This window comes from Anastrepha obliqua, chromosome 2, assembly GCF_027943255.1.
Source record: "Anastrepha obliqua isolate idAnaObli1 chromosome 2, idAnaObli1_1.0, whole genome shotgun sequence".
In the NCBI taxonomy this organism is placed as follows: domain Eukaryota; kingdom Metazoa; phylum Arthropoda; class Insecta; order Diptera; family Tephritidae; genus Anastrepha; species Anastrepha obliqua.
Window position 1 is genome coordinate 91555889 of NC_072893.1, and position 14393 is coordinate 91570281.

Here is a 14393-nt window from a genome sequence, read left to right on the forward strand (position 1 = left end):
TTTTAAATTGGTTGTTTAAAAGCAACTAAAATATTCGTCTTCAAGATGTGTAATGGGAAAAAGCAGCAGCTGTACACCTGCCCTGCGCAGCTCTGTTTTTGACCTTCGTAAAGCTGGAAAGTCGTACAGTGAAATTTCTAAGCAAGTCAAATGCTCAAAAAAAAAAAAATAGTTTTTAACGCCTTAAAGCATATCCAACTTTTTAAGACTGTTGACAATGTTCCACGCAAGAAAAGGCCCCGGAAAACTTCAGCAGAAATTGGCCGCAAAATAGCAATCATCTCCAAAAGAGACCCAAAAAAGACTTCCACTGACATCCAACGGGAAATTCAGGATCAATATAATTTCGAAATATCCAAGAGGACAATTGTTCGGCGTCTGGTCGAATCTGGACTGCATGGCAGAGCAGCACGCAAGAAGCCCCTTCTAACCAAGATACAAAGTGGACGGCGAGTAGTCTTTGCGAGATCCCATTGGTCATGGACTCCAAATCAATGGAAATATATCGTTTGGAGCAATGAAACCAAGATAAATCGCATAGGCCCAGATGGTAGAAGGTATGTTCGACGGCCAATCAACCAAGAATTCAATCCTGGCTACGTTTCACGGGTAGTGAAGCATTGTGGAGGATCAATCATGGTGTGGGGATGTTTCTGGTGGAATGGTGTTGGCCCAATACATAGGATTTATGGAATTTTAAATAAGGAGAAATACGTCGATATACTAAAAAATGTAATGTTGCCGTGGGCTGAGGAAAATTTGCCTGTTATATGGAAGTTTCAACAGGATAATGATCCAAAGCACACGGCAAAGTTGACCAAACAGTTTTTCGACGAAAATTCCATCAATGTTTTGGAATGGCCATCATCCAGTCCGGACTTAAACCCAATAGAGCAGCTCTGGGGTGACGTTAAAAAAGCCGTGAGTGCCAAAAATATCCCAAATATGGATGTCCTTTTTGTCGAAGTAAAAATGGCATGGCGAGCAATACCTGTGGCGCGCTGTCAGAATCTCATTACATCAATGCGCAATCGATGTGAGGCAGTGTTGAAGCAAAAGGGTTATGGAACCAAATACTAACATAATCTTTATGTAGATCTGATAATAATATACATTACTGTTTCTAATTAGTTGCCCTATCCAAATCGTGCATTTCACATGCTTTAAAAAAATATATATATATTTAATAAAGAATTGCGATTAAATTGTTTTGCACTAGTTTTTAAGTTTATCATATGTTTAAGGGGGTAGTATGGTATTTTTTTTTTTCATTTTTTTTTTTTTTTTTTAAATTATTCTATAACATCTTAAGATTATTGTGTGAAAGTTTGAAGTGCATTAGAGTAAAATTGACAAAGACACAAAGGATTAAGTATCCGCCTCTCCAACCGGATTTCACGCTGCCGAAAATCTTTAAACGCGTTTTTCTCACACTTGCCTTTTTTACGGTCGGTGTCCACTGTAGATTCATATCTACTGCACCGATTCTTTTCAAATTTGGTTTTTTTGTTTCTTTACTTTATTCACGAGGTAATGACGTCGAGTTTTTTTTTTTTTAAATTTTGTCATATTTTAAAACAACAAAGTTTTCAAGTTTTTTTTTATGAAAAATCGGTGTTTTGACTTCAAAGCGCTTTAAAAAATTAAAAAAAAAAAAAAAAAATTCGACGTTGTTACCTGCGAAACTTTATTAGCTGATGAAAACAATTTGGTTTTTTGATTTTAGTTGATCCAGTAATGAGTTCTGAGGGACACCGCAATAAAACTTTTTTATGAGACGTCCGCGAAGATTCGCTGCCACCAACTCATTTCTTCATAAAAATCAATGAAAATTTCACACAATATTCTTTAAATATGACTTTATAATGAAGTAATTTTAAAATTTTGAATAAATCAACTGAGTCGACAAAAAAAATTTCGAAAAATATGCTTGTTTTACACCGAATTAACCATACTACCCCCTTAAATAAAATTGGCAAAAAGTTATGAAAATACGTGTTTAAAAGGAAAATCGAAGATTTATTTTGAAATAAGTGTCGTTTCTAATTAGCTGTCAACAGCTGTATATACACATTGCGGGTGGTGCTGCGGTAACATCTAGCACATTCTAGTATGGCACTTTCGGGGAAAAATTTATCTTATCTTAAGAACCAATGAATTCCTAAAGAGTGATCTGTAAATATGTATGCTGCTAAAAATAATCAACTAATTTACAGATTTTTCAATATGAGCAACTTAAAAATAACAATTTGATAGAGTGTCCAAAAACCTTAATTTTTATTATTTAGCTGCATAAAAATTTATATTTTGCTTATTTCTTAACCTTTTGCTCTCTGTAGTTTGGCCCAGTACCATTTTTCATGCATTCTCGGTTTACCGCTAGTTATATGACATTTCCGTTAATTTCCTGTTTCGCCACCAACCAAATCGCATGGACATTAAAACGTTTGCAGACATTCGTATCCTTTTTTACTTATATCAATAATTATAATCTATATATCATTTTCCTTAACACATACTTTGTACACACAGCATCACCATTTGGTAGAATTTTCGAGCACTTACACAGTTTTAATGCAGTGCAATCTTCGCTTATCGATGTATTGTTGCATTCGAACAGATCGGTGGTGCTTAGTGCACCCACTGGTTCTGGCAAAACTGTGGCGTTTGAATTGGCCATTGTGCGTATGCTACTCGATCATCAACTGACAGGCGCGACTAGTGCCAGTCAGGACCTGAGCAACATAATGGTAACAAAGGCTATTTATGTGGCACCGATAAAAGCCCTTTGTGCCGAACGATTTGACGATTGGAAGGTACGTTTTGGGCTTATAGGCGTCAAGTGTTTACTCCTTACAGGTGATAGTGAATTGGATGAACTAACACGACTGCGGAGCGCTCAAGTGATTATTACTACACCAGAGAAATGGGATTCGCTGACACGTCACTGGCGTGATTGCCGTGACGTTATCAGCTCGGTGCGTCTCTTTCTTATTGATGAAGTGCACTTGTTGAATGAAGATGTGCGTGGCCCAGTGCTAGAAGCGGTAGTGTCGCGTATGCATACAATTGCGCGCGATACAATGGAGAAACCGCTGCGATTTGTTGTAGCTTCAGCCACTATACCAAATGTACAGGATATAACTCGTTGGATTGCTGGCGCGGGAGCCAGCCAAAGTTATAGCAACAAAAGAGCTATTGATGAACAAGTGACACAGTTGGTGTAAGGCATTTTAATTTAGCAAAGTGGAAAGTTTAACAATGCACATAATTGTTTTTGCTTTCTATAGTTATTCGGACTCAGATCGTCCTGTGCCATTGGAAAGACATGTGTTGGGCTTCAATTCCTGCATGCGTGGCTTTAAGTTTGATATGACCCTCAATTATAAATTAACCGGTATATTACAAAAATATTCCGATCGTAAGGCTACTTTGGTAAGTTCAATACAAACTAAAATTTATTATACAGGTAAAAATATTCATACTTCTGGAAGCATTTGAATAGTATGCAATACATAAGTTACTTTTATTTAGTAATTGCCACCAAAAAAGGCTTTTGAACTGGAATTGGGTTGGTTTATGAGTGCCCCGTGTATATATGTATGTTAATAAGAGTATTCATCTAAGCATGTAAAACCATGAAAGCCTCATAAATCGTATAAGTTTATAACAATACAAACTAGCTGACAAAATATGTATGAAAATTCATTTAAGCCAATGAGAAAAATTTACCCTTTGATTTCGTATACATGAAATGCAACCCTGCCGTTTTCGCAGCTTATGTATCACACCGGAAATTTAATTTGAACTACCAAATGGAAGTGGTAAGATAAATTTAAAACTGTAAAAGAAAGCATTCCAAGTTTTTGTCAAAAATTGACAACGTCAGCAAATCAAACGTAATGAACATTAAGTAATTTTTGTTTTTCAGTTACATTCTGCATTTTGTTTATTAATAATTCGTAGCAATCCAGTTGATCGATTGAAGTGGCACAAAACTTAAGGGTGTGGTAGGGTTTAGCGCTAAAAAAAAACACTTTTGTTTTTGAATTTTTTACAGAAATATGGCTTAAGATACTTTAATAAAATCAGTTGCATGTTATTGTACATCTTTTCAATAACTTTTTAAAAAATATTAATAATAAAATATTGACAAATAAGCCCATGACAGAGTTTTTTTGGAGATATGTTTTTCGAGAGGTGCTCTGCGGTGCCAATCGGCATTCGTCGTAGAATCATCTGAAACTAAAAAAGTCGAATTTTTCAGTTAAAGTATGACGTAATGCTTGCCCCCCCCCCCCCCCCCCCCATTAATAAAATTTTTTTTTTTCATTTTTGTAGTTTTGGTGGCAAAAAAACGTAAAACGAGCATTTTTGGCGAAAAATTTCGCCATATTTGTAAGTGAAAAATAACCTTAAAAAAAAAAAATAAAAAAAAAAACAGTGTGGGGGGAGGTATTTTTGATTTAGAAAACGTGTGCCAAATTTGAAAAGAATCGGTTGAATAGTTTCGGAGTTGTGATTGGCACCGACTTTTAAGAAGTCGTTTCGGGAAAAACGCGTTTGAAAAAATGACTCTGAAAAATTATCGATGCTCCGCATTCGAGGTAGAGTGCCTAAAAAGGCTATAACTTTGAGAGTTCTGCTCCGATCCACTTAAAATTTTGACACAACATTCTTGAAATAATTTACTATAAGATGAGTGAAGAAAAAAATTTCGATTTTGTGACCCTACCCCCCTTAAATCAAGTGCCTTTGTGTAACCTCAAATGTAAAAGTATAATTTTAAGGGTTAGGTAAAATTAAGGGCTTAGATAAATGCAGTTCCCGACCCGCTCCGCTAGCAAAACTCGATGGAAATTCACCACTAATTGAACGCGAATTAAGTGGGTTTATTAAACATGCCCTCATTCACACAAAATGATACAAAGGGAATATTTTTAAAGTTCGATAAACATGTTATCTGATTGCTGAACACTTTAGATGGAATATGGGACAAAATATAGTACATCTCTAATTCCATTGTATTTATGCAAGTTAATTAAATACTCGTATCTATTTAGTAACCCGTGAGTAACACGGAACACTATACATAACGCGTGCATACAACTTTATTAAATATTTGCAATTTTTGATTACTAGTGGATTTTGAAACAAATTTTCCAAAACTTAAAATCTAAACACAGTTTCCTTTTGTCCGGAGAAAATTGTTAGCTATATTTTGAGGTGTGTGTAAGTCATTTTTCTTTCTTTTTCAATAAAATTAGTTTTTATTTTAAATGCTATCAAAGTTTATAAGCTCTTACAATCAATTACTTTATTTTAGATATTTTGCAATTGTCGGAAGTCTGCTGAAATGGCAGCAGCTGTTTTAGAAAAAAATGTTAGTACACATTTCCCATTAAGTGACCAACAGAAGGAAAATCTTGCACAACTCGCCCAAAAGTATGTATTTTTGTAATCAACTGTTCCGTTATAATAACAGTATACGTGCAATTTCAATAGTTAACGTTATATTCATGTTTTATTACCTTAGCGGCAAAATTTCATACAAACAAACTGTTTCAAGACATATTTATATTTATGTACATATACCTCTTTATCTCTTGTTTATCTATCCACTGTAAGCTTGCACGACACTAAACTGCGCAAATTGACTGCACATGGCATTGCTTACCATCATGCCGGCATGAGTCTAAGTGATCGCCACCAAATCGAGGATAGCTTCCGTCAGGGTAACTTAATAGTTTTGCTCTGCACCAACACTTTGGCAATGGGTGTCAATTTGCCCGCACGTCTTGTGATCATCAAGTCAACTGAGGTATGTAGCAACAAAAAGTTTTTTTTTATGTTTTTCTAAAAGTATGGATAAGCAGGTTTATACATTGAATTTTAAACTATTGCCAACTCTTAGTACTATCACCTTGGTCAAATGACGGAGTATCCAGAGAGTACTTTACTACAAATGATTGGACGCGCTGGACGACCACAATATGATACAAAAGGTGTTGCTGTGATCTTAACACACAGCAGGAATGTGGTGAGTCTAAGAACGTAGTCTTTGTGTAAAAAGTTAGTTAAGAAATTTTAATAATGCAATATAAAACAATTTTCCTAATAAATTCCGTCATGATATGTGCCCTTTCTCCTCCATTATATTATTTTCAGCCACAATCTTTTGCTATTATTTGGCTGGAGTCATTATTCCAATAGAGTAGAATTTCTGCGATTTCTGAGCAATAAACTTGCACCAGTCATATTTACTTTTTTAAGATCTTAATTCATTTTTTGAATATTTCATTTTTTTTTCTTTTCAAGAGGACAAATCTGGTTTAAATGTAATTTTTATTAGAATACTAGCATTTCCCAGTGGGCTTCGCACCACCATACATAAAATGTTTTTTTTTATATCGCAAGAAATTTTTCATATTAAGTTTTCTTTATAGAACTCGTAAAATGTTTAAACAGTTGAATTAGTTGATTTTTTTCATTCAACATACTTTCTAAAGATGTCACAATATCCTTTTCTGTACTTTTTTTAAATTTGATTGTGGTGGTCACCTATATACAGGTAAGGTGAAAGAGCCGATAAAAACTTGTAATTAAACTTTGATTCTTTAATTTCCATTTCAATTTTTTAAGCTAAATAAATAATGCTAAAATAAATAAAGTTAGAAATGTTTTTCCAGTTCCTTGAATGCTCCAGTTTTTATTATATTTTCGTCCGAAATTAATATTAACATAATACACTTACAACCACAACAGTACAACTCATAAGCGGTACGCTCATAAGCGGTACGCTCATAAGCGGCTGTGTATTTGTTGTTGTTTTTCCCATACAGGCATTTCGTATGAGAGGAAACCATTACTCACATAAAATGTCATAACTCAGGAACGGCTGCACCGATTTCAATCAAACTTCACACAAACCACCTCCTCAAAGATAAAATTTTTGTGTCAATCGGTTTGGCGGTTCTTGAGTTATAAGATTACCAAGGAAATGTAACTTCTTTTTATATATGTATATAGATTATCAAATAAAAGAAAATACTCACTTTACATTTACACTCGCTCAATTTATTTGAACGTCTACATTTTTGCTTTACCGATTTTCAATTCCATTTCAATTCAAAACTAAATTGCCGATAAATCTTGAAAAAAATTTTTTTCTGGCGAACAAAAAAATACGTCGATGGTTTTCGAGAAAAGCGACACAACTCAAAATTCGGAGTTTTGCCGTTAAAAGCAAAAATCAACTACAGAGTTTATATATTTTTATCTGGAAAAGCGTCATAAGCGAATCTTGAAGCAATTCTGAGAGATGGCGTTAGTGTCGTTTTGTCAGGTGATCGAATTGGCGCGTCACTTATCTAGAAAACTGACCCAACTCAGTAGTGGTGTTGCATTTTTATTTTTGAATTATGTCATTTTTCTCGAAAACCATCGACGTGTCTTATTATTTTGAGCAGAGAGCAACATATTTGAGTTATATCGAAATCGAAGAAAATGTCCCGAATAGCCCGGTTGAATTGAAATGGAAAGCATTGTTTTCTAAACCCCTAGCAAATTTAGTCGCGAATTTTTATGCACATGCATATTTAAAAGGACAATATGCATACAACCTTGATCAAAAAGTTTCCGGAAAATATTCAGAGAATTGAAAATACAAGTTTATTCCTCAAGAGTAATATTATGATTTTAAAAGTTCTCCCCATCAAATGCTACGCTGGCATTAGGCGCTTCTGGGACTCTATTTTCGGTATAGCCATTAGAGCTGTCTTCGATTTTTACATTTCTCTTTTCGGCTGTTAAACCGCATACCCGTAGTGCTTTCTTGACTCGATCAAACAGAAAAAAATTGCAAGGAGCCATATCAGGGGAATTCGATGGCTGTTGGATGGTATTCGTTTCGTTCTTGGGAGAATTCACGGATACTGATGACACTGTTTGACGGTGCATTATAATGGTGCAGGATTCACAAGTTGTTTTCCCACAATTTCTTTCTTTTTTTGGTGAATTGCTTTACGTAAACGTCTCATAATGGCCAAATAATACTCCTTATTATCTATCTGACATCATCTGGCTGGCAAAAGTTTATGGTGTGCAATATCATTGTAATCCATAAAAACCGTGAGTATAGTTTTCGTTTTTCACTGAAAAAGACGTAGTTTTTTGGTCTTGGTTTATTCGGAGCTCTCTATTCGCTCGCCTGATATCGTACTCATAAACCTACAGCTCGTCTCCAGTAATGATACGTTTGATGAATGTTGATTCGGATCCAGTCTGGAAATGATGTCTTCAGCGATATCTACGAGGCCCCTTTGTTGAATGGATCCCTAAGCCATGTTCAAGTCCTCTGGCAGCTCCCTGATGGTTAATTTGTGGTTATTGATAAACTTTTATTTTCATATTTTTTTCGATATCGACAGTCTAGCATTACGTTTATTATCCTCGATGAACCTACTATCTCTTTTGAAGGGTTCATGCCACTCATAAAGGGTTGTTTTCTTTAGAGTAGCATTACCGAAACAGTTTCCCAACAACGAAACAGTTTCTCACCATTAATCCAGTTTTAATGCAAATTTAATACAAGCTTGTTGCAAATTCAAAAAAAACTTTAACAAAAAAAATTAAAAATTAAAAACTATAAAAATCGAAAACACGTATAGTAAGATTTACTTAAGGCGGCGTAACTCTTACAAAATTCACTTACGTGAACGCTAAGAGGCACCATCATCGATTTGACTTTTTAAAGACACTTTACACTCGAAACACTCCCTTTCATTTCCTACTTTTCCTATCATTGTCCTATTCTCAACAGAGAAATGGTTCATTACCATGCACATACGAAGAAGCCAAATGCAAATACAAATATGTGAATTTATAGTAATGTGATATTTACCCTACAAGACAGCTGACTATCATATAAGCACTTATATTATCATCATCACTATTCTCATCCAACTACACATTTTTGTTCTAGCCATTGGAAAGTTGTGATAGTTTCCCCTTGTCGGTGTGATATTTTCTATCTCTCTTTTACCAATAGCAATTTCTTAGAACTGAAAAATATATCTACTATGCTCTAAACTACTCATTTTCGTCATCAAAAAGTAATCAACACAAACTATTCAATAACTCCTAATTTTCGTTAAAAAGTAATCAGACTGAGGAGTTTCGTTAAATTGTTTTATTTAGAAATTATAATATAAAATTTATATTTGTGTTTTCATTGCGATTCGAACTCGCGACTTTCAATATTTTCTTTTATTTTCATTAAAAAACTTTTACATACCGATTTTGTGTTTCATCCACGGAAATTCGAACTCACTCATCCGGCTATGGCGACTATACAATAAATACAGCTAAATTTCACACTAGTACTTTTTTTAGAGCACCACTTTATTTCGTTAAAATTATTCAACACTGATGACAATAACTCATCATTTTCGTTAAAAGGGATCAGAATGAGGAGTTTCGTTAAAATGTTTTATTTAGAAATTATAAAATTCATATTTTGCGGAGATCCCTATTCACGAATTTTCAACTTTTAGCCAAGCATCTGCTCATTCGGCTATGGCGACCTTACAACAACAATAGCCAAATTTCACACTAGAACTTTTGAGTTGCCTTGACGTTTAAAGTACAGTAGATATATTTTTCACTTATATGAAATGGCTATTGGTAAAAGAGAGATAGAATTCGTATCGAACAGGGAAAAGAATATCAATTGAAATATTTGATTTCCCCATTAAAAAATGTCGTATATGCCATTCTGATAATGCGCACGTATTACAGACTAATAAAATACTTGTAAGTGTGTTGGAACTTTTGTCGAAAGTGCTCAGCACTGTCTTGTAGGGTGAACTTCTTACTGTATATGAATTTATATACATATGCGCATATACATACATATATATGCTCACTCAAGTAGGAGATACCCAGATGTCGAATGTTGCCGAACGCGGGGGCCGATTGTGCCTCTTTGTCGTTCGTTCCGCGCTCTCGCTTGCAGTTCAAGCAAGGTAACGCCGCATGAGCAAGATAACGCCGCATTTTTGGTGCGTGCAGCCGGCTACATCGAGTTATAAGACGTTATTACGTCAAAAATACCGAACTCAAATCAGTTTACTTAGAGCGCCACCTGGCGGTTCTTCCGGGAACTCCTTGATCAGAGTGGTATCTGGGTTAGTAAACGTATATGTAGGTACTATATGATAGCTTGAGGATGCAAAGTCAGCACTATATGGTGGATGCATCAAGACTTACCAGCCTAGGCTTAGTCGTTGGGTCGATAAAGTTACGCAGTCCGATATTGAAAATATTTAATCAAATTGATATACATGTAATCTTTCATTAAATATATGTAATAATATAGTTGTCACCTTCCAAACGCATAAAATAGAAGATTATGCGGATTATAGTGCAATTTTGCTAACCTTATTTTACGGAAGCTAGGAAATTGTCATATTTAATATTCATCTTTAGTAAACAGTGAAACGTTAGATTAGATTAATGTAAACTGGTTATAGAATAGAAATAAAATATTTGCATTTACGCATTTATAGGGGGGTCTATGAAATGACAGCTGTCTTGCAGGTAATCTTGACAGAAAGTCAGTATCAAAAATCGCTTTACGCTTTAACAATGCTGGGAAGTATTGCAAACTTAACTTAAAAGTCAGTGTTGTGTAGTCCAAATAGTGCCTGCATGCATGACACATTTTATTGTGCCGGAAATTGATGACATAGCCTTAGACGATCTTGGGTTTCAGCAAGATGACATACCATTCTACTCAGACCATGACACTATCGATCGTATGCAAGCCATCCCGGCGGAGTCAATTGAGCACCTCGGAGCTGCGATTTGACACAATTAGACTGTTTTTTTGTAATGCTGAGATTAGATGATGTTATGCGAACAATTCATTAAAGATTCAGGTTCTTAATTCGAATATCGAGCCAACCATCCGTGAAATAGAGTAAGAAACCGTCCCCAAGGTCTTGGAAAACTAGATTAACAGGAAGCGTTACTGTGAAAAAACCAAGACAGTCAGAACAATTAAATCGTTTTCCATAAATAATACGAGTATCTACTCTTTCGATTAAACGAATAATATATCGAAAACAATTTATTTTTGTTAATTTTCTTTAATTTTTATATTATTTTCTATAGTATATTGTGCGTGATGTTCGGGCTGAAAACCATGTGTTGGTAAATTGTTACTGAATAATGAGGGTATTTATGCTTTCGTTATGTTTCATTTGTAGACATCTAATTTGGCCTATTTAAGATAGACTGGCAAAATATTCACATTTTCCGGATTTCTTCTCCTCTGGTCATGTTCTTTTTCAGCAAGAGTTAGCTACGAACTAAATTTACAACACTTCGCTCTCAAAGAGCAAATATTAAAAAAAAATGCAAAACGTGATGGTTGCAACAATTGTCGCTAATTATCACGTAGGTGAACAAAACTAATAATAAAAAATATAAGTAAAATATACTTACTGAAATCCGTTGTCATTAAAAATTTAATGAACATCAAACAGCTGACTAGAGTGTAACTGCTATCATAAAAATAGTTAAGCTTGCCACAATGATAATTTGATATTTAGTAAGTCAGTAAAAAGATAATAGTTCTCTGCATGTACTTTTCCAGTAAAATTTAGCCAGTAACTCAAAGACAATATTTAAAAATAACTACAAAATCGCAAACTTGTAACTTGTTTTTATATAGGCATTTTGACCACGGATTTTTAAAAAATTTAGCTTTTTATTTGTTTATCGGATGAGCGCATGATTGCACACAACTGTTCTTCTTACTGGCAAATTGTTGCACGCTCACATTTATTTAGTAAACATGTGCAATAATTTAATAAAATTGGGGCAGTTCTAAATTTTGCATTACAATATTCTTCTGGATAAAAACTCTGGCAAAATTTGAAACAAATTCTAAATAGCCTAAATTCCATTGAGTCATAATTTTGTATTTGAAAAGACTTTCTGTAAAGACAAAATGAAAATTAATATTTCAAGTCCGCTAATGCTTTTTTAATTCATTGTGATTGTAATTCATTACTTTTCCAATTTTTAAATAAAAATAAAAAAAAAATTTTAATAAAAAGAAGAAAAAAATATTTCAAGCATAAAAATTCTCTATGCAAATCTATTTTGAGCCATAGTTTCGTATTTTTTAAAATACTGTAAAGAAAAAAATTTATGTTTTGTATATTCAATGAAAAAATTTGTTGTCTTTAGAGATGCTTTCCATTTCAATTCAACCGGGCTATTCGGGTCATGTTCTTCGATTTCGATGTATCTTAAATATGTTGCTCTCTGGTCAAAATAATGAGACACGTATTTTTTTGTTCGCCCGAAAAAAATTTTTTTCAAGAGTTATCGGCAATTTTGTTTTTCGGCTCAAACTCGATTTTTTTTAATTATATAAGAAAAAAAATTTTTTTTAATGCCCATAACTTAGTCAAAAATGAACCGATTTTAATAATTCTGGATTCAAAATGATCGTAATTACTTACACAAGCGACTTCATGTAGAAACAATTGCAAAACAGTAGTTGAAAATTTTTTATTTAGCAAAAAAGAAAAAAAATTGAAATTTTTTCGAAATTTAATATTTCAAAAAGTGTATTTTTTTTTTATAACTTTTGCCAAATCAAGAGGATACCTCAAACTTCAATTAAGCTGAGTGCCCAGTAGCTAAAATGAGTTGTTTTTGAGTAATGAATTTTTGAGTAAAAAACCTGTTTCGCACTTTTTGTTTTTTGCAAAATAAACAATTTTCAACTACTTTTTTGCAACTGTTTCTACATGAAATCGCTTGTGTAAGTAATGACAATCATTTTGAACCCAAAATTATTAAAATCGGTTCATTTTTGACTAAGTTATGAGCATTTAAAAAAAAAAATTTCTTATATTATTAAAAAAAAAATCGATTTTGAGCCGAAAAACAAAATTGCCGATAAAGCTTGAAAAAAAAAAATTTTCGGGCGAATAAAAAAATACGTGTCTCATTATTTTGAGCAGAGAGCAACATATTTGAGTTACATCGAAATCGAAGAACATGTCCCGAAAAGCCCGGTTGAATTGAAATGGAAAGCATCTAGAACAATAATATATAGATGTTAAAACATGTATATACATATACATATACATATGTTTGTGTAACTGCCCTCTATGCTATAAGTTAAAATATTGTTGTAAGTCAAAATATTGTCGCATATTTTTCGCACCTATTACACACCGAGGCAGGCTGGTGCATATGATTGAATATCGGTATGTAATAAAGATACAAGAGAAATTAAGCCCAATTAAATTTTTAGCGAATTAAACTATTTCCAAAATTAGCGCTAGTTGTTTTGTTAATTGCTTTAAAGGAAATTCACACGCCTGGTCAATTATCTGGGCGAGTCTTAGAAGTTTTAAAACAGAATTTTGCACAGCAGAATTTGGACTGTATAGAATTTTGCAGCACAGAATTTTATTAAGCAGAATTTAAAAATACAGCATTTTGAATACAGAATGTTGGACCCAAATTTCACTTTACGCTTTAAATTTACACTTCCATGCAAATTTTTTGGGTGCGTAAGTAGTTTGTTCATTAAAATTAGAATAATCAAAATTTTATAAAAAAATGCGCTCGAAGAAATTACTATGTGACAAAACACAAAGCAACGCGCTCGATGCACAGACCCTTTTGCCGTGCCGCAAAATTATTAATCTAGTTTGTTTTTGAATAACTTTTACTATTAGGTGCGCCACTAAGTTCTCGCTGTTTGTCAATAGATGCCGCCAGCAGTGTGTGCTAGTCGATTTTAACATAGCCTAAACGTCATAAACCAAGCTTAGATATATGGTAAACAAACTGCTTAGACACATTAGTGATTTTGTTTTGGTATCATATACTTTTGGTTCTGTGAAAATGTCTGATTTTCTGCCGAATAATCGTCATTTGCGGCAAGTGTTGATTTTCCTCTTTTATTCGAAAAAAAACGGCGGCTGAAGCGCATCGAGAAGTACAAAAAGTTTATGGAGATGCTGCTTTAAGTGAAACAACGTGCCGAAATTGGTTCCGTCGCTTCACAGACGGTGATTTTAATGTTGGCGAACGCCCGCGTGAAGGAAGGCCAAAACCTTCGAAGACGCTGAATTGGAGGCATTGCTCAATGAGGATCCGTGTCAACCGCAAGAAGAGCTTGCTTCAGTATTAGGAGTTACCCGCCAATCCATTTCCAAGCATGATTTGGGAATGATTCAGAAACAGGGGACTTGGGTTCCTTATGAGTTAAAACCAAGGGATGTTGAACGTCGTTTTTTCGCCTGTGAAAAACTGCTTCAGCGGCAAAAAAGGAAGGATTTTCTTCATCGCATGGTGAC

The 14393-nt window shown here is 34.0% G+C and overlaps 1 protein-coding gene across 2 annotated transcripts in view; it reads left to right on the top strand.

Moving 5' to 3' along the window:
- Positions 1-2422: 2422 nt before the first annotated feature.
- LOC129238015 (probable ATP-dependent DNA helicase HFM1) overlaps positions 2423-14393 on the top strand; it is a 57479-nt gene continuing 45508 nt past the window's right edge. The window contains exons 1-6 of one of the 2 annotated variants that reach the window (XM_054873043.1): positions 2423-2459; positions 2533-3223; positions 3291-3435; positions 5327-5445; positions 5629-5821; positions 5915-6040. In XM_054873043.1, the coding sequence (XP_054729018.1) occupies positions 2432-2459; positions 2533-3223; positions 3291-3435; positions 5327-5445; positions 5629-5821; positions 5915-6040 (1302 nt within the window). In that variant the 5' untranslated portion in view covers positions 2423-2431. Of the gene's footprint in view, positions 2460-2532; positions 3224-3290; positions 3436-5154; positions 5227-5326; positions 5446-5628; positions 5822-5914; positions 6041-14393 lie in introns of those variants that run through there. The other variant, XM_054873044.1, reaches the window with a different exon arrangement.